The sequence below is a fragment of the Panicum hallii genome, chromosome 9 (genome assembly GCF_002211085.1).
Source record: "Panicum hallii strain FIL2 chromosome 9, PHallii_v3.1, whole genome shotgun sequence".
NCBI classification, from domain to species: domain Eukaryota; kingdom Viridiplantae; phylum Streptophyta; class Magnoliopsida; order Poales; family Poaceae; genus Panicum; species Panicum hallii.
The window spans coordinates 68,657,562-68,684,986 of NC_038050.1; the positions used below are offsets into that span (position 1 = coordinate 68,657,562).

Here is a 27,425-nt window from a genome sequence, read left to right on the forward strand (position 1 = left end):
AGGAAAAGAAGTACTCGGATTGTAATCAATCAGGCCACAGGTGAACAAGTATAAAAAAGTCTTCTCTCCCTTAGCTACAAGTCTTGCATTGTACTTAATTGTACCATCACGCCTAAATTTTTTCTTGAACATCCACTTACATCCTACAGGTTTACACCCATAAGGATGCTCAACTACTTCCCAAGTACCATTAAATATAATAGAATCCATCTCACTCCGTACTGCTTCCTTCCAGTAGTTAGCATCTGGAGAGAAATATGCCTCTTCAACGGTTCAAGGAGTATCACCCACAAGGTACACAATAAAATCATCACCAAAGGACTTTGTAGTCCTCTGTCTTTTGCTCCTTCTAAGAGCTTCATTATCATCCTCCTTAAGATATTCCTCATGTGTATGTTCACTGTGTTCTATCAAAATAGCAGGTCCTTAATAACACAATTCAGAACTACTCGTGCTAGCTTCCTCTCTTATAGGGAAGATGTAACGATTCAGGATTCAGGATATGGCATGCAGTCAAAATAGTCTCACCCCACCATTCCTTGAAAAGTTCCGCTGCGTCTAACATGGCATTAACCAAATTAGCTAGAGTGCGGTTCTTTCTCTTGGCAACTCCATTTGACTGAGGTGAGTAGGGAGGTGTCTCTCATGAATTATTTCATAATCCTCGCAGAATGAAGTGAAAAATTAGAAAAGTACTCTCCACCATGATCCGACCTTACATATTTGATCTTTCTCTCGAGTTGATTTTTCACTTCAGCTTTATAGACTTTAAAGTAGTTCACTGCTTCATCTTTAGACTTTAGCAAATAAATATAGCAAAATCTAGTCAAATCATCTATCAAACTCATAAAATACTTCTTGCCACCTTCTGTCAACACTCCATTCATTTCACATAAATCGAAATAAATTAATTTTAGAGGTGCTAAATCCCTCGCCTCTACAGCCAAATGAGGCTTGCACGGTTGTTTTGATTCAACACATACATGACATTTAGAATTTTTGACTAAAGTGAACTTTGTAATTAAACTCAAATTTGCTAACCTTGCCATACAACCAAAATTAACATGACAAAATCGTGAATGCCAAACAGAGAACTCATCAATTGTATTTATCACATGGTTCACAAATTTATTACATTCATCGGATAAAGAAAACCTGAACAAGCCTCAGCTATCATAGCATTTGTCAATAAAGTTCCCATACTTAGAAAGTACACATTTATTGGATTAAAAACTAAATTAAAACCATCGAGAGCCGTTGACTAAGTTCTTCTTGATGGTGAGGACATGCTACACGTTCCTCAGCCGCAAGGTTTTTCCAAAGTAAGTTTCAGATTGACCGTACCAACACCAAGAACATGCGCATATGATCCTTTCCCCATCAGTAAGGAGGAAGTCCCTCCAACCTGATAAGAAAAAAAAATAAAGAAACATCAGCACACATATGAATATTAGCTCCCGTGTCAATCTACGATTCAGATTATTGACATATTGAAAGAACCGTAGGTAATAAATTATCGTACCCTGACGTTCCTCCAGTCTCGCCAGTGACCATGTTGGCAGATTTCTTTCCACCTTTGCGGTTCGTACACTTAGCAGCAAAGTGATCCGGGCTCTCGCACACATAGCAAGCTCCCTTTTTTTCTTCTTCTTAAAAGTGGTTGTTTGATCCTTTTTTTCTTCTTCTTAAAAGTGGTTGTTTGAGTAATCTTTATCGGATTCTGTTGTGGCTTATTCTTGGAACGCATTGAAGTTCTTCTTCTGTACCAAGTTGGCGCTAGAAGTCTCAGCAATACCTTTTTCACATGTGTCTTTTGCTCTCACCTTCTCTTCAACATCAAGAGTTTCAATGAGTGCATCGATGGTGAACTTCTATCTCTTGTATTCCAGTGAAGTAGCAAAATTCTTTCAGGAAAGTGGAAACTTAGAGATAATACCTCCAGCCACAAACTTGTCGGGTAACACACATGGAGACTCTTTACTACAATTTCTAAGATCTTTTACCAGCGTATGTATCTCATAGGCTTGTTCTACCATAAAACGGTCTTCAACCATCCTGCAGTCAAGAAACTGTTCCATGACATGCAACTCGCTGCCGGTATCAGAAACTCCATATCGAGCTTTAAGAGCATCCCACATTTCCTTGCCATTCGCGAGTTGAATATATATATATATATATATATATATATATATATATATATCCACAAGATATTCAGCAAGAACACTTATATATATATATATATATATATCCACAAGATATTCAGCAAGAACACTTATGATCCAGCCTCGGAAAAAGGTTATCAAAAGCATCAAACGCACTCCCTTCCTCTGGAGCGAACTGTTCGGGCTTCCCCTTTTTTACATGCATCAGGTTCATCGTCGTCAACCACAATATAAGCCGCTCACGCCAGCGTTTATAGTTGGAACCATCAAATGCATTTAGTTTGATTGTTGTAGCAAAGTTAGTTACTGAAAGCTTATCTGCAATAATAGATTTTTGGATTGTTAAAAATTTAGGCAGATTTTGGTATATTTTAATTTCAAATATTACTAGCAAATTCAAGATAGAAATTATTGATTTTGTGATGATAAAGCATGTGCTTGTGTTCATGTTAATTCCATGAAATAACATGAATATAAGAGTAAACCAGAGAATGTTTACAAAGTACCCCAAGGCTGGACCTGTGCCGGAGCCACCAGTTGCGCCGTTCCCGGTACAGGATATTGTGTCGGTACAGACTGTTTGATGTAGTAGGACTAAGTCGATGCAATGCAGATGGCCTTCAGGAAGTAGTCGGGGTGATCTTGATGTTCACTTGTGAAACAGCTACTATCATCAGGAAGTAGTCGTACGAGCTTCACGAAGTAGTCGATCGAGGCACCGAGTAGTCGTACTGTTTGAGGAAGTAGTCACGTAGCTTTAGAAATTAGTTGAACGGCTTGAGAGAGAAGTAGTCGATTGTGGAGGAGGCAAGCAGTCGTGTGAAGGCGCTCCCTAAAAATCTGTTTGCCCGTTTGCCCGCTATCTTGTGCAGGTTCTTCGGCGTGCAGAGTTTCAGAGGCCTGCTCTCGCCAGAGCTATGCGCGCAGCGCTAGTGATGGAGATGTTGCAGCAGAAAACGGAGGAAGAAAGGGAGAGATTTCCTCAGCAGGAATACTTTTGTTCAACTTTTCTAAATGAGAGGAGGCTGGCTCCTTATATAGGTGGTAGGAGTGAAATCTAGGCACAACAATGGCCATTAAGGCGTACCATTAACCAGCCATCAAATCTCTATTCTAATCACCATTTATAACCCAGCCTTTACTCTTCTCAATTACTCATAAGGTAAATCTCCTCTTAACTCCTCAACATTTCGTGAATCTTTTAATTCTTAATTTATTATTTAAATAAATGAGTCTAGTCCAAATATTCCAACAATAGGCTGCATTGCTGCTTGATTCTAATCGAATCAGGTTCGTTTTTCTGTTTTGGTGGAGGTCACGGGAGACACATCTGCATCGGGAGTTGAGAGAATGAGAGGGGTACAGAGGGGCTCGCTTTACGTCGTCCTAGCTTTAGCGTGGTATACAGAGGGGCCCTTCGCGAGCTTTGGCGCAGGTCAGATCACTCATGGAGTCAAACAACGTTCAAAACCATGCAAGTTTTCCTTACATTCTCCCTTCTCCTTGTCGCACTTCTCCACGTTCGTCTCCAATTGCTTCGATGCAGCATCATCCTATCATCTCACTTCTGTTTTTGCATCATCCTAGGAAGTACATGCAATTTTTTTTTGAATTAGCAGTTCTTCTTTACAACTGATGAAGCACTGTTTGTTTTTAAGGGGGAGGATGAGGGGGGATTTCTAGTTTGCAAGCGCGCGCCAGGAGACTTCCCAGCGATTGATCTCCGACAACACCGAACTTTCCTTTTTAAAAAACATTTATTTTCCGCAATTGTTCATTTTTGGAAGTTACAAAATTATATATATATATATATATAAATTTTGTGCATAATTTTTATATCCTAACTTTTTGAGAATATCTTTTCAATGAAATTGTTGTTAGAGAAGTTTGGAACAAAACTTTTAGGCATAACTTGTTTCTATAATTTTTCAGAATAACTTCTTAGTGATAACCTTTCATCACAAGTTCATATGAAAAATAGTGCCAATGAAGCTTACGAGTAAAAATATAATGAAGACTTCTCTACATATTTTTTCTAACACAACTTTTATAAATAATTTGTATAAGTCATCGTAAATTTACACACACAACTCATTTTGTACAACTTTGTGCATATGTCTTTCTAGACAAACTTTTCAAACATATCAATTTGATTAGCCATATGGCTAATGATTGTAGCTACTAAATGTTAATTAAGGAAGCTACGGAAAAATGAACGGAAAGAAAAGGAAATGGAAGCAAATATTTCATGTACTAGTGATCCCCATATGCTAATGATCATAGCTACCACATGTTGAAAAGTAAAAAATAAAAATAGAAAACCAAAGGGGTGAAAAAGGAAACGAATGCTACGCACGGGCTGGTTGGAGGCGTCCAAAGGTGGACCCCGCGAGCAGCAGCTCTAGCGAGGGATTGCTGAATTGGATTTGCGAGGACGAGGACACGTTGAGCAAATTGCCTGATGACATATTACTTGATATCTTGGGGAAAGGAAACGCACATGCATGCATCAGGGCTAGCTTCTCGTCAACTCGATGGAGGCACCTGCCATCCTTACGACCTTACTGTCTCCTATCAGCTTGGATATTTCGGACCTTTTGCGTTCTGATGATGACTCTTTAAATCCTATAGCCATTGATAAGGCAATGGAGTGTATGACCAAAGTAGCAAGGATATCTCTCGCAGCATCAGGGAGAAAAGGTACCCTGAAAGCAGCAAGCCTTCGCCTTTTGCTCGCCACCAGTTATTTCGCGCGCCCTATCATGATTGTACAATATAAAAATTGCAACGGTCACAATAGTAACATTTTCACATTGTGGTGCATAACTACATTGATCTAGTTGTTCTTCAAATTCAATAACCAACAGGTGCAGGTAATTCAAGCCTTTATATATCTCCATCAAACATACCAAAATGCACTCACCTAATGATGGAAAATTAGTCAGGTTATCTAGTAAGCATGTCATACCAATGTTTCATTCACACAACTTAGTTTAGCCTAAAGTTTCACAATAAAAGTAATCTCCTATCATGCGTTATCTTTTAGAAGTACAGTTACAAACAGCAAAGAGACCAATGCTGCAACTGATACAAGTGAAGGCATTTGCTGGATTCAACATTCTTACAATCGGAGGCAATTAATATACTATTGAGTACCCCTAAGAACGTCGCCGGAACTGCAAGGTCCATACTATTTAAGGGAAGAAAACCACTCGAGCTCATAAAGAAAGGGCCCACTTTACAATGAACCTATCAGGCAAACAGAAGGTGTAGAATTGTTAATAGGAAAATATAATTAGTACACAGACGCTTTTAGAGATATTTTGCTTAGACCTGTGTGCTTTTTAGAAACAACTTCCATTTCCAGATTCACAAAATAGGAAAATGTACCTTCTCAACATTTCATTCGTTTATAAAAAAGATGCACAACCAACGGAGAGACTCGCTTGAGTGAAGATACAGATGGTGTAGCAACATGTTCTCTTATTTGTCAAGTGCTGCAGCTGCCTGTAAGTTCATCTCACCATAGAGCAGGCAAGGTGAGGTGCATAAGAAACAAAACAATGTTTCAGCAATCGAACATCTTGAGAAAGTGATATCTAGTGGCCACTGATTCCGGAGACATTCATGAATCAATTCCTTGAAGTAAATAACAACAAAGATCATGGTGTAAGAAAGCATCATACAGAATCAAGCTGTTGCGCAAATTTAGCTCAAAAGGTGAAGGTAAATATAGGCTGAGTTATCACACACGTGATTATATTGGAGGCTCTGATTTGAACATTGGCTTGCTCAAAATAGCTTATGCAGCATTTCTAGTATGTTCTCCAGACAAGGTTAGTAGCACTTGATTAAATTTGCTTCTCCTCCGGTTAAGGATGTTCAAACCAGTGACTGGAGATGCATGGAAAAGAAATTCTACACAGTTTGCTGTTTGTACTAATGATAAAAATGTTATATAAAAATGACAGGCTAGTGATCAGTTTAGTTTGTAAATAAGCAATCAGGCTGGCTGTAGCATTTCTATTGGGTCGAATTGCAGGAATGGACCTTGTATCCCATGAATACCATATCAATTAAAACCATAGCAAAAGCAGAAGACCATACTCATATTCCAGGTGCCATCATATTATTACATAAAGGTGCAGTCAAGTAGGTACTCTTTCTACATTAAGTCTAGAGTAGCCCCATCTTGGATGCATATAATGTTGCCAGTTAAGAAACGATAGTCCAATTCATAATTATCTAATTGCATCCCTTGCACTCTTCAGTTACATGAAGGACAAGCGTTCAGGACAATTTGTTCAGTACAATTTCTGGTCTTCTACACTAATTCATCACTCACTCAATGAAATTTAAACCTCATAGAGCTACGACTATAATGCATAGACATATAATAATTTTGTTGTAAAATATTTTATGGCACTTTTACTCATAGAGCAATTAATTCTGCACAATTTTTTGACACAATTGCACTGTAAATTATAAAAAATTGGAGCAAATATTTATCAACAAGGGTTACAGAAGCAGAGAGCTAAGTAGAAATTCGTTCATTGCTATATTCCCTATTATCTACAGAAATGATAAGAATCTGACAAGCCATGATAAACCGAGAAAAGATATGCATATCCTGTTCGAAAGGCTGAGCCAACCAAAATGTCAGCATCATATTCAGAAAATACCACTCTATATAAGCAAAATTAATAAAAAATTTGATGACATTGTGACTCATTAAAGAATTATTGACAAAATAACCATGAGACATAGAACCACCTCACTTTCATATCTCTCTCTGAACCAAAAAAAAAAATGCTTCAAATAGCCCACTACAATTCCACCATGTTGCCCGTTACCCTAAAGCGCCTGCTGCCAACATGCTTGCCTCTCTGTTTTTTCTGTAGCTGACAAGCAAAAAATCATACACAAAGATTTAGTTTTCTCTGTCTCTCCTACGATTAGAAACCAAGAAGGCAAGCTTGGAAAAGAATAATTTTAAAGCTTTACTTTTCTCTATCTCTCCTCGTATTAGAAACCTAGAAGGCAAACTTGAAAAAAAATAGCAGTAAGATACACATCAATCTGATTGTTGTGTGAATTTAGATAAGTAATTAAATAAATATGCATCAACACATATGGCAAAACTGAATTTGAGTGTATGTTTAGGAACTCGTAGGTTGCAAATATAGTATACTGATAGCAAGGCGACAAAGAAGTAGCCTGTTGATAAACAATTGTAAAGGATCAGCACATCAATTCATAACAAAGTGTATGTCTAGGACAAGAACACAGTCTCATCAATTGCACTGAAAAATTGCAATTGCACTGAACTCACTGAACTCATGCCAATCTCTATACTGAACTCTGAACCTGAATATCCCAAGCGCAACTGATAGATATGGGACTGTACAAAATCAGCAAGCAAAATTGAAAGGAAAAAATGTATACGTTGTGCCAATTTTATCAAACACATTGAGGGCATCAGTCATGGAAACATCAATGCCAGCAACAGGGGAGTACACGGGAGAGTGATCTCCTGCTCTCTCACACTATCGATTTATTTCCATGCTACACACAATTTTTTATCATGCAAACAGAAAATGACAATTTAATAGGAGCAAGACAATTCAGAACAGATAGATACTTTAATAAGAGTTACTGTTAAAGAATCTTGCATGAACCATGCACTAATGAGCAACTAAAGATGGCTTTGCATTTCTTAATTCTAAGATTACTTGAATACTGGAAAGACACATACATGCTCGAAGCATAAGCTAGCAGGCAAAGCACTCCAAAGTGTATTACTGCTTACAATAATTATTCAAATACTGCAAAACCATCTTTGTTTATGGTAATCAAATAAAGATCATCAAACACCCTCATCTACTAAATAGCTAGACTGCAGTCTACCAACTGGGACATTCAACAGCATGTCACCTGAGAGATACTAATGTGGTAAATAAGATTTCCTAGCTAGCAGTTAAGAAGAGAAGCACATCTTTTCATGTACCATGAAGACTGCTGTAGAACATCCATATATATAGGAATGCACCAAAGAACAAAAGGAAGTGAAATTACCTTGCCAGGCTGGTCACCTCCAGTTTGCATCTCAGTGTTGTAGCTGCCGGCCTACCTCTGATCCATGCGGTGGATGACAGTGCTCGACCAGCCACACAAGCTCATCCAGGGTCGCAGCATCTATCTGGCCTAGGTTGACCACCACCTTCACCTTCTTCTCCATAAGGCTGTGATGGGGATTGGGGACAGATGGCCAGCGGGTCAAATCAGGAGGAGGCGACGCAGGACTATTCGGTTCGAGGATGGGGAACGCTCTCACCTTGGGCTGCTTTGGGGAAGGCAATGTGCTTCCTCCGCCGCCGCCGACCATGATCGCCCCGGAGGCGGGTGAGGTCTGTCTGATCTGCGTGCAGCCGGATATCACGTGGCTCCACACGCTCCCCCACATTAACGAGGACGCACCGCGTCCATGCTCGAGCAACGGTGAGTTGGAAGGCGTGCGCGGGCGAGCAACGATGGTGGCGGCGGGGACATGAGAGGGACAAGGGGAGCGACGAATGCGGGGGAAGGGGTCTAGGGTTTAGGACTACAGAATAATTTCCATTAACAGGGAGGGCTTTTTGTAAAATATATTCAAGAGACGCGTGGCAGTTCAGAACTCCGCTGCCTCCAATCGCTAGCAGTCTTTAAGAAACCCGATTGGTAAAATAGCTTGTGAAGCCATTGACAATGGTGAAGTGAAGAGTGTGGAGCTTGCTCTACCAACTGTGAAGATCAGTTTGGAGTGTTGTGAGATGGATATGGTACGATACGCAGAGGGCGTAATTTGTTTTGTTTTTAAGCCTCTACCAATCTGTTTCGACACCTAACAAGGCTCTTTCTGCACAACGCACGTTTTGATGAGCTGCGAATGCATCGTCTACTAAATAGTCGCGAGCAACTGCAACATTTAGTGCTCAATAATTGTGACACTGGGGATCAATCTGTGCTGAAATCGACATGCCAAACTCGAAGTTCACTTACCTAAAATTGTTCTAGTGTTGCTTTGAGAAGGTTGAGTTCTTGTGTCTTCCAAAACTATCAGAGTTACATTATAAATAAGCGGTAGAACAAAACAAAGGCCGTAATGTTTGTGCAAGCCCTACACGCGCTGCAAACATGTCATGATTTTCTCCTACGCTTGGTAAGCGTTGGCATGGCGCTCAGACCACGGCTTGCCTTACGTCTCTGCTGCGAAGGTGCACCTCGTGCCTCCATGCCTGCATTCTCTGTACACTCAGCCGTGGATAGACTCGCACTCTTGCTACTGTCTGAAACCTCCATCATATCGTCACTGGGATTACTTGTTCCTGGCTTCTCCATTTCTGCACCACATCGATCACCAGCTGGTTCTTGGTCGTCACCATCCTCCATACAGAAACCACCTCCGCTGAAGAGGTAGTCTTTTGGCGCCAAATCCGCCTGATGGCCCTTATGTAACTCAAATCCCTGTGAATCTTCATTGATATCTTTGGCTGCCCCTACATCTGCATGCATCTGAATGCTGTTCAGTTCACTCGTATCCTGATGGACCAGATTAAATCCTGCGTCTTCTGTGTTTGCAGCAGCTTCGCCTGGGTCATTTTCATCGTTTTGATGCACGGGGACATCACCGCCATCTGCATCATCACCATCTTCCATGTATGTCACTTGTTTCCGCATCCTACTTGACTGCAGAAAAAAGCACCAGAAAGTAAATAACATAATGAGATATTCTGCCATGCATAGGCTACTGGTCCTCATAAGGAGAACAAAAGAAATGCATCCATACACCAGCTACAATTCCCAAAAAAGTACATGTTTGTGGTTTCAAGCAGGGGCAAACACACCATACAGTACCTAGCCATTTTTAGGTCAGACAAGATTTTCTAAAGGTAAGGTTTTTCAGGCCATCAGCAATTGAGCTCTCCTGAATCATACATAAATCTGGCAATAATTTGCCCTATGAACAATTAACCACCAGCCATCCAGAATGAATACAGATAAATGAGATAAGAACCATATAAAAGAAAAGTCAAAACAGAATTAGAGGAGCCTACCCTTCGTGGTGCAATTCCTTCAGATTTGTAATTGCTTGTATGCATCTTAAGAGAATCCTCATCTGAAGCTGAAGAATATTTCGTGTCAGAATCCACCTGACTTCCTTTTGCATCATGTCCAGCATTCTTCCTGCTTCGCCCTTTTCCTTTGGAGCAACCAGAGGGCCTCCCCTTGTTTCTCTTATTTGTGATGTTATTTTCTTTAGCAAGCTCATCCATATCAGCAAAACTATTAGGATCAACAGTTTCCTTATCTTCTGGATTCTCCATATGCCTGATTTCAGAACTGCTGTCCTTTTTTCCTCTACCTCTACCACGGCTAGAGGAGCTTGCATCTTTCTTCGTAGTAGTCTTGCTAGTACCAGGATTATCCTGCTCAGGTTCATCTGTGTCGGGAAAACTTTTTCCTGTAATGCCCTTGATAGCTTTCTTAATCCTTTTGCTACGAATCTTTGCAAATCTCTCATTGAATGAATAGAATGCCTCCATGCGTAGCTGAGTCTGCATACAAGTAACAAGACCATTTACATCGAAACGTAAGAATTTTAATACTAAATATTACTTCCATTTAAATCGTTCCTAAATAAAAACCAACACAGGAAACTGTAACAGTTACAATTGAAAAAGGCGGAGAATCATTTCCAAACAAGAAAATTGACAAGGAAGTTGGCAATGAACCCACAGAGGTTTTGGCATTAAGTTTGACAACTGCTTAAGTGGCAATGTTGCAAAATATGGTCTGAAATGCTGACATGTTTGCATAGTTGTTTTCTTGTAAAACATTGGTGTCATGTTTCTTACAAATAACAAACAAATCAAACTACAAAAGTATGTAAAATAAATCAAAATTGTACACATATTTCAATACAAAACAAAAGTAGCCTAAAATGCACTAGATAGTATTGAAAACTTGTCATACTAACCTCGTGTTTATTATACTCTCTCAAAACAGGAAGAAGCAGTTCATCAGCTTTCTCCTTGCCCCACCCAAACCTTTCCCAACATAACCTGATGGAACTTGATATTTAGTTCAGCTGTTGCACCAAAGATGCAGAGGAATAGAGACTCATAGCAGACTTATATTCTTTCAGTATGTTTCCCCCCTTAAGAATGAAACTATACAGGTTCTCTTGTGGAAGAAGTTAACAATCATGAACCAATGCTAATACAGAAATTCGAGAAAAAACACTTTATTGATCAACTTCAATTCCTTACTGCTCCCCAGTACAGTTTTTTTTTAAAAAAAATTGAACATAACTTTGATTTACTTACATAAGCATTCACTTGGTGCCCTACTGATAAAATATATACGACCTTTCAAATTATTCACAGTTTGATTCAATACCTGGAAATTCTATAAGACAAAAAAAAAACCTTTTACCTCAAACATGTTTTAAAGAACAGCATGGTCTGGACTCAGAAGATCATGTCGAAGACTATAACAATATAACTCTATACTACGGTAAGTACACACATCAACACATTAGCATCATTATGCAATTGCTTCAGTCATTTGAGTACACATACAACCTCATATGCGCACACACAATCCAGGTCAATACTACATTCCTACATAGGCAACCTACATTAGGCAGTGTCGTCCAAACTGGTAAATGGATGGTGATAGACTACATATGTAAACCAACAAAAAATCATTCTAAATAAGTGATGAAATAAATTGATAGGCTCACACAGATATAGAAGAAGCATAGCTGTATTAGGATGTATACTGCTTACAAGTGTTATGCTTACAAGTTACATAAAAAATAGTTCTCAACTTACTTGCGAAGTAGGCCCAAATCTGGTCTTCCCCACGAAAAAGGCTCTGTCGAATTGTCAACTTGTGGCGTAATGTATGCACTTATTACTGACTCACTAGGAAAAGCTGCAGGGATATGCCAGTTCTTGCTCACGTTTCTCTGATAAATGAAGTAGTGAGACAAAAGAAAACATGAGCTGAAAATTCTTCAATGAGAATCAAGCAAAGCAGTTCACAAGTTGTTTCTTGCAAGAAAATATACTTACATGCTTACTCATAAATATTTCCTTGATGCGTTCAGTCTCATTAGAAGATAAATCATCGGAACCCTGATCGCATTCAGGTTCCAAGCCTTTCCCCTTTCCATCTGAATCATTTCCACCAGGTTTCCTTTTCTTCGATTTACTACTTGTTTCCATATGCAGTTGACCAAATATCGATGGATCTGGTGATTCAATCCATTCTTTAAACTTCTGCAGTCCATCTTCCTCAGGAAATGCATGCACAACTTCAATAGCATTCACAATGCCAATACCACTGCACACCAGTATATTAAATAATAAACAAAAGTGAATAGCCAACAAAATTAATGGATTACGTTAAATGTCGCATCTGTTCGTGGTGCATTTTAGAATAATTTACAAGTTTTTAGGGGCACAGACTGAGGAGAAAGGGGGCTCAACAGGAAAAGCATTCTACAATGAAACAAGTACAAAGGTCAACCATGCTTTGTTTAGTGTTTAGACAAAAAAATGTAGGCATTTCATTTATTGGTGATATAGAAAGTACCGTTCATAAAATAAAAAGACATTCAGCTAAGCTCTATTCATATTAGATTCCTTCATTCAAGTGAAGCTGGATAAGCCTGATTCGCAAATGTTGAAACTTGAAAGAAAAATGGCATGACTTCAGTTTTACTATTAAGTATTTCCAACTGAGAGGCATTCAAACTGCAACGAAATGTGTAAAACCCTTCTTAGAAACAAAACCACATTCAATATCTGGAGCACGAATTTGAGATACACTTGTTTGACAATCCATATAGAGAAATGAAATTTAAATGTGACAGGAGACCACTACAAGCACTAAACGTTGTACATATGCAGAATGGTTTCAAGATGTAACAAAATGTGGGAGAACTTCCTGACAGTGTTTCGTTATTACCTAACTCCTTCAGTGTAGTCACTCCCAAGAAGCAGAGCCATACGAATCAATTGTTGTCTTGTTAGCCCAAGCTCAGACTCAATGTCCTAAAAAAGTTTACAACACGAATTAAAAAAATGGCCCAAACTAAAACATGCATACTTCAGTTATTGAGAAGACAGAATACATAACGAAAGCAAACAATCGAAAGAGGATATACCTTCATAAAATATGTTTCCACATACTTCCTATCATCAAATATGTTCTTGTAAACATTCCTTGCTCCAAACAGAAAGACATCTGAATCATCAGTGACGACTCCATCAACAAGGTTGCTCATTTCCATGTATGCACATTGAGCTTCAGCTTCCATTGGTGCAATAATATATGGCAGGCCAAACATTTGGAGCAACTCCTGCATCACGCTGTATCAGAGCGGAATTTTGTTGTCAAAAGAAAAATGGTCTAGTATTTCTTTTTCTACAAAACCAAATGGTTTACTTCTATCTCTATTTTCAATGGACATAAATTCAGATATGAACTTTGTGCCAAGAATCTTTGGTTATTCAGTGCAAAATAAGGATTGTATCAAACCTGGCATTCGGCAAACATCTCACTGCTTACAGACTCTGCATGACTTTCAAGCTTTCGTCGTTCATGACCAAGATCTATCTGTTCTTGTCTAAGACGAGATAATTCCTCATCAAGATAAGTTGCTGATATGCCATGGTTGTCATCATTGCCACCAACTTGTGTATAATTTATCTCAGAAGTTGAAACCTTCAGATCTCCCTCGGTAGCATTTTCTTTTGGTTCCATGGTACAAGCAACTGGTTCATCAACCAAAAGATCCTTTCGTGGTGACTTCAAGGTTTCTCCAGTGTTGGTAACATCTTGGCTGCACTTTGATTGATTAGAATTCATACTGTTTTGCTCAATATTTTTATCACGGTCATCTACAGGTGTTTCAGGAATTTCAGTTCTAGATATCATCACATTGTTGCAGTTAGCTTTTGAGCTGTCAGATGTTTTTTCTGCTATATTACTAGTGGATGTCGTACAGTGTGGAAGGGACTCTAGCAGATGAGCTCTGTGCACATCAAAGTGCCCATCATTATTCACCCGTTGAGGTTGGTTTTCATTTTCTTGTCTACTAGTTCCAATTAGTCCAGTATTATGTATCACATCATTGTCATCAGAATTGATTTCTATTCTCGATTCTTCATTTGTCTCTTTCACGAGAGCTGCTCCAGAATGTGTGGTAGTTTCACCATGAGTTTCAGATATTTTAGAAACATCATCAGAGAATTGCAAGGATCTATTTCCAACAGATGCTTGCATATCTTCAGTGCTCACATTCTCAGATGCCTGCTTGTCAAAATCTTCTAAACTCCTCCTTATTGCTTCCTGTATGAGTGCTTCTTCTTCCATGTCCCCTTTCGGTACATTACATGTATTATGTTCACTGCTGGAAGCAACTCCAAGTACAAGGCTATCACCTTCCTCCCATTCCACCTCATCATCGCTGCAATTCTCTGGCATAGATGATCTATTATCCTTCTCATCAAGTTTAATGGGAAGTGTTTCTCCTTCATTTACACCTTCCTCCCAAATACACTCAGAACCTTCAGATTCTTCCATCTTTTTATCCAAACAATCATTGTCAGCAAATATGTCGGATGCCGTTCCAGACGCTAAATGCAAAAATATATCATCATAGTTGTCCTTCAGTTCAGTTTGATCATCCATGAAAGATATCTCTATCGTTTCCTTCTTTCCATAAGAGGAGCTCTCAGAAATGTTATCTGATCCTCTCACTAGTGATGAAATTTGATGGTTGTCTTCAGCGGTTTCTAAAAATTCTTCATCAAGACTAAGAGAACTCTGGAGCTCATTACTTTCAAAAAGATGTTCTGGAAAATCAGGAGGCTCTTCACTGACAGTTGATCCTTTGTGCACATTGGTCTGTACCCTACTTTTGACCTGCTCATTCTCTTTGATAAAATCCAAATTCCTTTGAATATCACGAGTCATACGAATTCCCATTGCTCTGACCCTACTTACTCTAATCCGTCCTCTCTCATCACGATACGTCTCAACATCAGGCCCAAAATCCCTCAAATGCTTGCTGGTAGAAGGCTTCGTTGTTCTCGAACTACTTGTGGGATTAGATCTGAAGACAGCAGAATTTATTTCCCTTTTTGAATAAGCATTGTCAACAATCTGCTCCTTTTCACCTCTTTGTGCCAACATCCTGATCCATAAGAGAAAGTATAATCAGCTAACCGATATCAGTATATCACGCTGGAATATCACAAAATGGTATCTGCAGAACTTGGGAAGCTTCAAATAGTAAGCCCTTGAACCTTATGCACACAGCCACAGATGAAAAGTAACACATCACTTACTGTTTATCGCCAGTGAATGATGTCGAGAAAATGAACTCTCTGTTAGCTTCTGATGCTATTTTTGATGTCTGGACACCTCCAACACCCTTACCTGCAGCACATTTCTGAACTTGATCTATCTCTCGACGGAAAGCAACTGTTTTGAGATAGGACTGTATTTGAAGCTCTGAAAATTTTGCAGGTTCCTGAAAGGAGTCGCAGAAATTATTGGACCCATTTGTCCCAGCTTTTCATTAGAAAAATGGAAAAATAAACATATAAAAAAGGGTGAAGGATAAAAAACCACCAAACAAAGAGTGTTGCTATGTTGCTGATATACTTACAAAAGTATGTCTATTACCTTTTTTATTTTCTGATACTTCTGCCTGTTTTCAGCCATCACTCTCTCCCTCATCTAAAGAAAAAATAGAAAGGGAAAAATTACTTTGTAACCATATACAGTTGGAGGGAAGGATAAACATAAGAACCACTAATAGGTTTTCATTTTTACCTGAACAAGAAGATCTAACTGCATCGATGGAGGAAGGGAAGCCAATACTGCTGGATCAATGTCGCCAGTGGTCATAGGCTGCAATTGCAGAAAAAAGAATTATAGTATATTTTAAAACAACTAATTAATAAATCAACACAACATAACATGCGACGACATTAGCTCTTTTATAAAATACAAGAGCAGAAATCCAGAAAAGTAGTCCAGAAACTGTGGTAACAGTAGTACACAGTGAGATAAGGGCAGATAGATCTCCAATCACGAGGCTTTTCCTGTCATGAAAAGGCTCTGATCATAGTGGAGTTTGATGGGGAAAATAAAAACGTTTGTTGAACTAATACTTAAAGTAAACAAGGACTTGGGCTACCTTTATAGAGAGGAGCCATCTGAGAAATTTATGGAACAGGAAGACGTACTAGGACTCACAGCTAACCGACTAAGACTCACCGCCATCAATATAACAAACCAGGAAAGTACTATGGCAGTGGTCCAGCCAAATGTGGTCAACATAACCAGAAATATGCAAAAAAAGTTACATGACACTACAACAGAAGTGCACAAAACATAAATTATTTTAGCAATAATCAAAAATAAATTTACAGCAATAAAATTTGAAAGACAAAAGGTATAAAATTTCAACAACTTAATGAGAATTGTAAGTTCAGTTGTGAAAAGATACTTACGAATATCATTCCTTCATCATCATCTTCATCCTCATCAATTTCAGCTCCTTGCAATGGAACACTTGTACAGTGTTTCTCCTCGCCAGTGAAGCCTGTCTCTTCCTCTGCAGCAAGTGATGCAGCCAACCTTAACACAAGCATTAAAAATATCAACTCACGGTTCTTAACTAGAAATAAGAAACATGTAGAACTTTAAACACAGACACATACATTTCATCCATTTTCTCCTGGTTGATTGATCCAATAGTTCCCCCACTGTTGTTGGTATCACCATTTTGGTTTTGATCTTGATTTGTATTTTCATTTTCTCCTTCTCTGCTACTCTCAACTTGTTTTCCCTTGGCATCATGCTTAGCCCTGTCACTCCTAATTTGTTCCGCCAATTCTTCAAGCTTCCTCAATTTGAGCTGACAACCGAAGTTTGCAAATCATCAATATCTTGATCATGAATTCCTCAACAAACACATAGCGCTACCACACTTAAATTTATTGCACCATCATTGGTAAACAAATGAGGACTGAAACACTATCTTAGGAAGAACAGTTACTTGATGGTGGCTTATTCAGGAAGGGAGTAAATGAGAAGGGCACATTACCTTTTACCTAGGACCGAAACATAGAATACGCTGTGCAAATTATGTACTTAATATTGATAATTTTGTATTGAGTGATTTGGGATTGCCAGTATCCTCTCTAAATCAACCACAATCCGTATCATGTAGAAAAAAATGGGAAGAGCGGGTAACGGAGGGAAGAGACTCACATGGGAGAGCAGGAGCTTCTCGGCGGTCTTGCGAACCTTGGCCTGCGCGGCATCACGGTGCCTACGGCGGGCGGCGAGGGTGCGGCGCTTGAGCACCGGAGTGGCCCCGTCGAAGACGAAGACGGGGCGGACCCGGAGGAAGAGGAGCTTGCAGATGCGGCGGAGGAACCCGAGGAGGTGCGCGTCGCGGACCATCTCCCCGCTGTCGTCCCGCATCGCCCGCATGAACTGCACCATCCAGATGCTCGCGTCCACCGCCACCCGCTTCCCCGCAAGGGTCTCCACCGACACGCGCCGCCCCACCGGAGCCAGCAGCTCCCACAGCCCGTGAACTCCCATCTCCTTCTGCCGGGCACCGGCCCGGCCGACGAGGTGGAGGGCGCCCTCGGCGGCCGGCGACTAGGGAGCCGAGGCGGTGGCGCGACGCCGAGCAGGAGCGAAGGAACGACTCGCCGTCCCGCGGCGGGTTTGGAGGAGTTGGGCGTGGCCGGAAATGGTCAAAGGCGGTTAGTTCAGTTTGGGCCGTCTAATGGCCCATTTGAGAAATCAAGCAGTTGGGTTCTTGAGAGATGCAAAATGTTGGGCCGTTGAGGCCCAAACGAAGAAGAAGAAGAAGGGAAAAAAAAAGCATTTTGGACACTTCCACGAGTTGCGGACTTCGGTGCAGACCGGCCATTCGGCCTAGCCAGCGAGCGGAGGCGGCGACGGCGGCTAGCGGCGGCGAGGTCCGGCTGCGGAATGGCGTTACAGAGGAGGCTATCTGGTAGGAAGAGGCAGAGCAACCCCAAACGGATCAGTTTCTTCTTGAAAACTAGCAGTAATGATATTTTCCTTTTCTTTTTCTGAGCCTGCGATCTTGTTCTTTACGGTTCTTGTCAACTGCGCTTCCAATTTGGATTCCAGCGAGCGTAGGATAAGTAATGAATCCGAGTTGATTAAAGCATTATTAGGAGAGGACCGCTGCTTATTGGCCATGAGGCCCCTTGCAGACTTGCAGTGAATTATGTGTTGGCCGCTGGTGTTCATTTCTCTGAAGTCTGCTTTTGTCAGTGCATTCTAGTGTGTTTAATTATGTTGAGATTCTCAACAAAAGTAACTTGGAGTATGCATTTGACTCAATTGATGCATATTGCCATTGCCAATATCGGTGACGTGCTATCATAGTGTCACGTGTCCTGATTAAAATCAAAATACCAGAAGCCTGATGGAATGCATTAATACACATTCAGATTAAGGATGTACGTACAATGGATTATAACTTCGTGCAATTTTCTTTTTCAGTTAATAGTCACGACAGAAGATTGTGCCATCTTAGCCTGCCAAAAGGGGCATATAGCTGGAGCTGCAGTGTCAAATGAAGGGATAAATGGGTAAGCTAGCATGTTTTTGTTTTAGGATCCAACATCCCTGTGTTATGGCATTACCGTTGTGCCCTTTATAAATTCCCTTGCGGTAGCTATTTTCACTGATTGCATGCCCCTGGCTATATATACGCTGCCACTGCTAATCTGCCCCGGATACTGCCAGCTCCTCAATCTTCCCAAAGCTTCTTTGGGTCCAGTTTACCAGATTTAACTGCAGCAGATTTATTTACTTCGCCATCGCCACCCAGACTCTTTTGAGGTACTGGCATTGAAGCAACAAGTGTTCTGCATTTTCTGGAAACTACATAGACAAGCGCTAGTGAAAATGTATTTTCCCATGCAGGACAGCAGAGATTTTCCTTTGATCCCATATCCACCAAGATTGAACAACAGAGTATTAGAAGTACAATTTATCTCTTATATTATTGGAGGTATAAAAATTCTTCCTGCTAGTTTACTCCATAAAAGAAGCTCTTTCTTCATGATTCTATGCAACATGCATTTTTGAACTATGCGTATATGATAGTCTAAGATCTGCTAAGTTTTATTAATAGCTTGTGCTAATTAATTAGTTGACTTTGCACATATGTAGTGTCAGTGTCACTATCATGGAACATGATTTTCCATATACACCTACGTTTTACATTTTCTCAGGTGCATTCCCTCCATTTATGTAAGTACTTTTTCACTGTCAATTGAGACACTGCTCTTACAGAATATTATTACTTGAAATATATCGTGCTGTTTAACTACATCAATAGGTTGGTATAAATTGCATTGTTACGTTGTAAACCTATTGTTCAAATATGGTTGTCATGTCTATGTTTTGACCTAAATTTGCTAATTTCTAAGTACTGTTTAGAACAATAGTGAAGTAATTTTGGTCCTAATAATTAGGTTGGTATACAACTTCTAATTGTTCAATGTTATAGACTAAATTTCTTTTAATCCAAGCATCTCGCCTCTATGCACAAGACCAACAATGTCAACTATTATTCATTTCAATTCAAAGAGGAACAATACCCCAGCTGTATGGTTACATTTATATGCATGTAAGATTTAGTAAGTTCTGATAATACATTTCAATTTCATCTACTTCGGTGTTAAGTAGCTGGCATAAGGCTCACTAGATTTCTCCTAGATGAACAGTAGCCATTAGTTCAAGCAAACTTTTAGAGCTTGTTCTTCTTCGGCAACTATGTTAATGAATCTATAATTAGTGTGTTGCTAGTTGGTTGGGTATGTTGTGAAACTAAACTGGTGATTTCATTTTACAACTTTTAAGGCATGCTACTTTGCACTTGCAATTTTTCTTAATGTCAAAATTTATGTTTTCTTCTCAAATCTTCTCCAAATGCTTATGGTAGCTTGAAGATTATTGTTCTGAAGTGCTTAGGTTGGTGTAAGTTAAACAGCTATTATACAAAGTAACAATTCAGAAAATAGAATAGGAGTATTTATATTTTTGGAATGACAACTGACATAAGAGGAGTGGGCTGCGGAGATGTGATGATGATTATTAGTAGCTTAACAATACCAAAATAGTTCTTAATTTTCCCATCAATACTTGATACAGCCAATTCCAGTGGCTTCTGACCTTTTAACGTTTGAAACGTGAACCTGCTAAACATTTGGATAAACTGGTGTGCCACCTCTCTCAATTAGTATTTAGTCACTCCTGCATTTTCATGCATTACTGTGTCCTGGCACTTGTTGTCGGCTTTAACTGTTAGTGTAAGTTCTCATATGTATTGTATCAGGGCCTTGGCGCCTTGCTGTCATCAAGTTAACAGCACTACTTTTTCTTTAACGAAAATGGCAGGAGCCCTGCCCTCCAACTCCAATTAAGAAGGACCAGAGGTTTATGGTACAAATGGGGGGTCCATTTTTCTGATTGTCCATCTCCACCGGGTGTAAGAGATTTCAGTGCACCTGCCAGCAGTAGGGTCAAATATTCGCATGCATGTTCATAACTTTGCTCCATGCGGGCTGTTTTTTAATCTTTGTGAATCTACAGGCTAATATTTTTCTGTGCATTTCAGATCGCTTGTTTCCTGCGCCAGTCCTCTTCAGTTTGGTATACTTTGAAATTCCAGCAAATTGTTTGAGGACCCAGTGACCCAGGTGCCACCACCCTACTGTCAAAATTGTTCGGTCATGTAATTCAGGCTGTAAATAGCCGCTCCTGAACTTTTCGAAAATGACCAGCAGGTAGTAGATTTGATTCAAAATTTGCACGCCCTCCACATGCATGCAAGTTAGTCAAACTGAAGCGATGGTTCAGTTTCAAACAAAAAAAAAGATTCAAACAAACGACAGGATATTCGCATCAGCCAATAGTCATACAGGTATGGAACACACTGATTAGCTGGACCGCCACTGAGCAACCTGCATTATTGCAAACCTCCCAATTTGGGTAGCGAGTCATATCCAAGTGAGGTATCTATCAATCAATCATTCGGATGTTAACATTGTTCCTAATTAGTTTTCGCGCAACTGCTGCTGGCCTACAAAATCTTTGTTTCTTGACCGCTGCGAATCAGCTTATTAATCATTTTAGAAACAAAGAATCCGCTAATTAATAGCGCGCCACTAACTCACACGTACGCTTGTGTTAATATATGCAGGGGCATAAATTTTATTAATCATGAGCTCATCTTTGTGGACACGTGTCGATCCGGTGGAAGAGCTCGGGCAGAGATGGCGCCGGTATAACGTGTGAGAGATCGAATGTCAAAATTAACTATGATTGTCAGTTGTGATGCGGATACGTTAGCTGTCAATGGAGATTTTCAGTTCGTCTGAGTGTTTTAATGTTTTTCTTTTTTGTTGAGGAAACGTCTACATGCTTTTGTTTTGGAGGGTGGTCTTCGGTCCTGCTGCAGCGTTGTGGCAGGAACAAAATGTTGTTTTTCACTTTTACGAATGCAGCAAGCTCGTTTGAGCTTCAAAACGCCTGCTGGTTTCTGTAAACGCGCCCGTGAGGCGGGCTTGCAGCTTGCTTGCTCGGCAGATGTGGCTAGTCAGCTAGATCTCCATGCAGCCGGCACTCCACGTCCACAGTCCACTCCGCGCAGGCGCGCGATCACGCCGTCGCTGCGGGGATGCGGCTGGCGCCGGCTGCCGCACCCGGCGGCCCGCGCCGGTGGTTTCTGTTCCCCGCCGTGCCCCTGTGCCTTGCCGGCTGCCGCGGCGGCTCGCGCCGTGTCGTGCGCGAAAGGCGAGCCCCATGAGCCAAAAGGCCGCTGGGGCATGCAAACAGCCGGCGCGTCGGGTCGGTTCCGCCCCCGCCGGCGGAGCTAGCGTCGGGTTTCCACGTCCGCCGACGGTACGCGCGCGCCAGTACTCGCTCGCTGGGCTAGGCTAGCCGCTTGCCTCTGATGGAGACATGGACCCGCGTGTGGAGACTGGAGACCGGAGAGCTCGCGACCTCCCACCACAGGCTGTGATGGATCGGTGCTCTACTGGGTACTGCTGCCTCGCCGCGAGCTCTCCTGTGCAGCTAAGCTACCACCAGCAATTTCAGACGGCTTCTTCTCCGATCCTCTGGCTTAGCACAGCACGTTAGCATTAATAACAGGATCATATATGAACTCCTTAACCACACGGCACCCAAGTACACACAGATGGCATCCCCTGACCCTGGTAGCAGCTAGCTAACCTGCCGTCTGGAAACCGGGATCCAAGCCTGGAAGCAGGGTGGCTGATCTGTTGGCGTACCCTCGCGCCCGGGAATCAAAAGTGTCGGCGCCTAGAACTGATGAACACACGAGATTTTTCTACCAACTGGCATGCTCATCACGAGTTCATGATATATATCCTTTCAGATTGTTTTTTTAATTTCTGTGGACCGCGGTTTTCTGTATTTCTACCCAAAAAAGGGGCTCGTGGATTCTAGCAGAGCGCAAAGTCAGAAATCCGTGTACCAACGCCCTTCGCTTCCCTCCTGCAGGTCCTGCGCTGCAAGCTACAGCCTGCAGAGAATGTAGGCCGACCAACCGTGCACACACACGCACTGCACTACTGTTTGTCTGTTTCTGTATTGTTCTGCAACTGCAGCCACAACGCAAGGATAAATGGATAATGCTGGAAGTGGACCAGGTATGTGGCTTCAGATTTTTCTCCGTATTTCTTTGCTTCTGGTTGTTGAACGTGGTTTAACGTGTCTCTTTAATTTGAGAGAACCCCGTGCCGTCTTGTCTATCCTCGCTCTCAACAGACTAGACTATACTAATTTAGTCATCAAGACTCTAAGTGATTGCAGAGGTATGTGTCCCTTGCTAATTGGCGAGACGTACTGAAAAAATTTCCCCAGCTTAAACTACTGAAAAATGGCGCCGAAGTACAGGTTTGCTGATCGAGCGAAGGTATGGGAGTACAAGAACTGCGGACATAGATAAACAGAAATATAATCGGTTTTACACTTGACGGAAGGAGGAGAGCACTGTCTCGACTTGTTTGCGTCTTTCTGAAGTTTCCATTTTTCTTTAAGCAGTTCACATGAAGTGGGCGCTAGTTCAAGTCTCAAGTTCAGACGAGTACAGCGAGAGCCGAGAGAACTTATAGTGCTTAATGTATGTCCGTTCCTCAATGCAGTGAATGGGTGACGCAAAGCTAGCTAACTACTGGCACTTGCCTGCAGGAGAACAGATAAGATGCGCTTATAATATGGTTCGAACAAGGGGAACAGAGAACAGACACACGCACGAATGGGACTAAACTATCAGATGTTAAACTAATAATCACGGGCAATGATGCCAAGTGACTCCAAATTAGCCCCCAAAACTAGTTGAAAACGCATAAAAATAAGCGTTAGTTGTGAAGTCCCTGTGTGGGAGGCAAAGATCAGAATCAATGATATGGATGAGCAGCAAATTATCTCCTCCTCGTGAAATTATAATGGCGAAGAACTCCTCCCCACGATCTCGCCAACTCTTTCACAACCATCTGGTTTTTTATTCCCCAACTACAGTCCTACCATCCAAGTCTTTCTCCCATTTTTCGCCCAAGTTGAACGTCCAATACAAATCACTCTTTTAAGACTACCACTGCGCATTTCTCTCTAGTGCTCACCTAATCATGCCTGCCGTTTCAATCATTCATGTAATCATCTGGGCTCTCAGGCCCACTCATTGCACCAGCTCCCAATCGCCCCATGGACGGGGGGGAAATAATCCTGTATTTTTATCTGAACTTGGCGTCTCATTTTTGTACTCCGTGGTTGCGCGATTTTCAGCGGTCTCATCGAGCTGTCTAGCTAGCATCTCCAACTGGAAATGCTTGCTTCGAATTAAACAATCCGCCAGTCTGATGTTGAAGGAGCCAGTGGTCAGACTTGTACGCGGAACATTCCTTTAACTGAACTGAAAACTAGAAGTTGGGCTAGTGCCACTACTATAAATTCAGACACGCGCATCACCATCTGCCAGTAGCTTGGCCATCAACTACCGAGAAGGGAAAACAATGGAGGCCTCCGAGGCGAGTTGGCACTCCTTTGATCCGTCAGTCGCCGTGGAGGACTCCGAGGCGATGGCCCAGCTGCTCGCGGTCCAGTACTTCGGCAACGAGCAGAAGCAGCCGGCGCCGACGGCCATGTACTGGCCGGGTTGCCAAGAAGCCGACCAGTACTACGGCTCGGCGCCGTACCACATGCAGCAGCCCAACTCGGGTGAAGGCTGCTACGACCATGCTGGTTACTACTACGGCAGCAGCACGGTCACGATGACCGGCGACTTCTTCGTGCCGGACGAGCAGGTGGCGGATCCGAGCTTCATGCTTGATCTGAACCTCGACTTCGAGGACCAGGAAGGCGGCGTCGACGTGCCGGCGGCGTGCAAGAGAAAGCAGGAGAATCAGAAGGGAGAGAGCACCGCGTGCACCGTTCCAAAGAAGAAATCACGCTCCACGGCAGTGCCGGTAAGTAGTAGTGTTAGTGATCAAGGGGTATCGATCAGTGTATCGGATGAACTGGATGCCTATGATGTGATTGTTCCTGTGTTTTTCTGACGCAGGCGCAGAGGAAGGGCAGGAACGCGCAGTCCAAGAAGGCGCAGAAGGGCGCGTGCAGCCGAGGCAACCAGGAGGAGAGCAACGGCGACGGCAACGTGCAGTGCTCGGGCGACTACCTGTCCGACGACGACTCGCTGGAGATGACCGCGTGCAGCAACGTGAGCTCGGCGTCCAGGAAGTCGTCGCCGGGAGGTGGGAAGGCGAGGGCCGGACGTGGGGCGGCCACCGATCCGCAAAGCCTCTACGCCAGGGTAACAACGAACTCGCTTAACGACCGCGAATCCACTTACTGTCAGAAACTGAATTCTGAAATTTTTTCTGCTTTCCGGTGATGCAGAAAAGGAGAGAGCGGATCAACGAGCGGCTAAAGATACTGCAGAATCTCGTTCCCAATGGAACCAAGGCAAGCTACTCAAATTCAAATCCCTCGACACGGGAAAAAAATTATCACATGAAAATCGAGAGCAAGCTGACGAATGCATTGGCGTGTTTTTTCAGGTAGACATCAGCACGATGCTTGAGGAAGCAGTTCAATACGTCAAGTTCTTGCAGCTGCAGATCAAGGTTGGCCCTCGCAAAATTCTAGCCCGAATTCCTTGTTGGTGCGCCGAAACTCGCGCATAGTAGTATATGCTAAAGGAATTCAAATTCTTTTGGTTACGTGCAGCTGTTGAGCTCGGATGATATGTGGATGTTCGCGCCGATCGCATACAACGGGGTCAACGTCGGCCTCGATCTCAAGATCTCGCCGCCGCAACAATGATCGGCTCCGACGACGGCGGACCGATGTTCATTGGCCGCGCACATTGATTCTTTCCCGTTATTCTCTCTCTCTCTCTCTCTCTCTCTCTCTCTCTCTCTCTCTCTCTCTCCAATTCATCTGAAAAGATTCATCGCTGAAGGACGGGCAGTTGTAACGAACGGTTTTTACAGCACTGGCCTTCTCGAACAGCAAAGTCTGAAATGAGTGGAACTCTGTATTGGCAGTCTGGCACATACAAAAGGAACGAGGCGCGATTGACGTGCCTGCTCCTTGCCATTTTTCTCTATGTTGGCTCGGGTCGGCTCGTCTAGTTTATTTTTCTAACGAGCCGAGCTTGATTTTTTTTAAGGTAATCGAAACATTTGCGAACCAGCTCGAGTTGGCTCGCGAGCCACACGAGCCGGGCATCACAGACACAAGACGCGGACGACTCGTCCATGATCATCCTCCCACTTCTCCATCTCTCTGCCATTCCCATCCGCTGCAACGCCGCGTCCCGAGATCCGCATCCGCTGCCGCAGCGGCGCCTCCCCAGCGTTGGGCACTGAAAGCCTCCTTCATTTTGACAATGCAAATTAGGAGCCGAATGGCGGCAGCGTCACTTCATCCATGTTGCCTCTAGGTGTTTGCAGCAACGATAGTCGCCAGCCTTCTTCTGCCATGTGTACTGCCTGCAAGGGCAGCTCCATGTATAACAAGCAGCATCAGAGATTCAGAGGCGAAACATACGGCAGAAATTGGTGAAGTACTCACTGAACAGAAATTATCCATCGCCATCTTTAGAGATTACAAAGCGACGAACTGCTGCATGTTTACAGAAACAATAGTCCATAATTTCTACGACAACTTGGCTTCATGCACGACCGTGAGCAACATGAGAGGCGAACATATACGATGAACACCGGGTGAAGTACTGATCTTTCAAAAAAAAATGGTGAAGAACTCTGAAAAAAGAAAGAGTCCGTTTGCCGTCTTCAGGACTCGCTCACGCGCAGTTTCAGGAGACTATCGCCAAACTGCAGGGTGCAGCGACCCCTGCGGCGCCGCTGTTCTGGGAGGGCACGAAGGCGCCGAGTTGCAGACGGAGTTGTCATTGGTGCTGGTGCGACCTTGATTGCGCGGTTACTCGCTCCACCGCTTGGATGCGTCAGCAAGCTAGCGACGGCGAATCGAGCGCTTGTGATCCATGTTGCTGGAGTAAAGAGCTATCCTAGAGGAGCGGCGCTTGCAGGAGACAGCAGGAACGAAGGGCGAGAAGGACGGCGACGGCGGGCGGGCGGTGGAACCGACGAGAGCCGCCGGACGAAACCAGGGTTCTTTTCGCAATTAGTTTACATATAGACCTCTGGTTTTGAGCGCGATTACTAATTGCGATTCGAATTAGGGGGTTTTGTGTAACTTATAGAACCAAAATAGGGTGGTTTATGTAAAATACCGGATCGCAACTAATAGTCGCGATCCAAATCAGGGGGCTCTTTGCAAAATCCTGGCTGGATTTATTCCCGGCGAGCACCATGGACGCCGGCGATCTCCGTAGCTCCACCGCCGTACCTCTCGGGCTAGACTCCGCCAAATTCACGGAAATGAGAGCTTCCTCAGGACCCGCGCACGCCTCCGCCGCCGCTCATGGGGCTAGCTCAAACCCTCACAGGTGCTCCGGCGGCAGCGGCGGGACGGCGCGAAGGATGGCACCCTATAATCTACAGCTCGGACAACGGAGAGGTGGCGCCCTCAGACTGCGTCATCGGCTCAGCGCGTCATTCGATACAGCATGGAGTTGGGTGGGGG

The 27,425-nt window shown here is 42.6% G+C and overlaps 2 protein-coding genes and 2 long non-coding RNA genes across 8 annotated transcripts; 2 read left to right on the forward strand and 2 right to left on the reverse strand.

Moving 5' to 3' along the window:
* Window positions 1-5,154: 5,154 nt before the first annotated feature.
* Window positions 5,155-8,866, reverse strand: LOC112878123. Its single transcript, XR_003225631.1, has 4 exons — window positions 8,497-8,866; window positions 8,170-8,404; window positions 5,553-7,727; window positions 5,155-5,411 (listed from the first exon to the last, which is right to left on the reverse strand). It is a non-coding gene; the product is annotated as an uncharacterized LOC112878123 (long non-coding RNA).
* A 274-nt stretch (window positions 8,867-9,140) lies between these two features.
* Window positions 9,141-17,968, reverse strand: LOC112874971 (DNA repair protein UVH3). 2 transcript variants are annotated; one of them, XM_025938610.1, is made up of 14 exons: window positions 17,502-17,968; window positions 16,949-17,145; window positions 16,739-16,865; window positions 16,056-16,133; window positions 15,906-15,959; window positions 15,566-15,750; window positions 13,752-15,411; window positions 13,378-13,572; window positions 13,179-13,264; window positions 12,281-12,551; window positions 12,038-12,174; window positions 11,179-11,263; window positions 10,256-10,756; window positions 9,141-9,887 (listed from the first exon to the last, which is right to left on the reverse strand). In XM_025938610.1, exons 1-14 carry the CDS (start codon window positions 17,838-17,840, stop codon window positions 9,339-9,341), a joined length of 4,464 nt encoding a protein of 1,487 aa, XP_025794395.1. In that variant the 5' UTR covers window positions 17,841-17,968; the 3' UTR covers window positions 9,141-9,338. The 2 variants fall into 2 exon arrangements, with proteins under 2 accessions (XP_025794395.1, XP_025794397.1); XM_025938612.1 differs by lacking the exon at window positions 17,502-17,968 and having other exon boundaries at window positions 16,739-16,842; window positions 16,949-16,972.
* Window positions 17,969-18,794: 826 nt separating this feature from the next.
* Window positions 18,795-21,329, forward strand: LOC112877462. 4 transcript variants are annotated; one of them, XR_003225492.1, is made up of 5 exons: window positions 18,799-19,124; window positions 19,209-19,296; window positions 20,688-20,806; window positions 20,908-20,989; window positions 21,077-21,329. It is a non-coding gene; the product is annotated as an uncharacterized LOC112877462 (long non-coding RNA). The 4 variants fall into 4 exon arrangements; XR_003225490.1 differs by having other exon boundaries at window positions 18,795-18,871; window positions 19,029-19,124; window positions 20,688-21,329; XR_003225491.1 differs by having other exon boundaries at window positions 20,688-20,989.
* Window positions 21,330-24,306: 2,977 nt separating this feature from the next.
* Window positions 24,307-25,881, forward strand: LOC112876856 (transcription factor bHLH54-like). Its single transcript, XM_025941036.1, has 5 exons — window positions 24,307-24,781; window positions 24,877-25,125; window positions 25,212-25,277; window positions 25,373-25,438; window positions 25,542-25,881. The coding sequence occupies exons 1-5, from the start codon at window positions 24,329-24,331 to the stop codon at window positions 25,635-25,637; spliced, it is 930 nt and encodes a 309-aa protein (XP_025796821.1). The 5' UTR covers window positions 24,307-24,328; the 3' UTR covers window positions 25,638-25,881.
* Window positions 25,882-27,425: the final 1,544 nt, after the last annotated feature.

What these genes read in the sequence shown, in the direction of transcription:
- LOC112874971 (XM_025938610.1), bottom strand. Translation starts at nt 17,840, where the DNA reads ATGGGAGTTCACGGGCTGTGGGAGCTGCTGGCTCCGGTGGGGCGGCGC. An exon ending in CAGGAGAAAATGGATGAAAT is followed by an intron (nt 16,866 to 16,948) that starts GTATGTGTCTGT and finishes GCTTGTGTTAAG; the next exon opens with GTTGGCTGCATCACTTGCTG. An exon ending in AGTTAGATCTTCTTGTTCAG is followed by an intron (nt 15,960 to 16,055) that starts GTAAAAATGAAA and finishes TTTTTTCTTTAG; the next exon opens with ATGAGGGAGAGAGTGATGGC.
- LOC112876856 (XM_025941036.1), top strand. Translation starts at nt 24,329, where the DNA reads ATGGAGGCCTCCGAGGCGAGTTGGCACTCCTTTGATCCGTCAGTCGCC. An exon ending in CGCAAAGCCTCTACGCCAGG is followed by an intron (nt 25,126 to 25,211) that starts GTAACAACGAAC and finishes CCGGTGATGCAG; the next exon opens with AAAAGGAGAGAGCGGATCAA. An exon ending in TCGTTCCCAATGGAACCAAG is followed by an intron (nt 25,278 to 25,372) that starts GCAAGCTACTCA and finishes GTGTTTTTTCAG; the next exon opens with GTAGACATCAGCACGATGCT.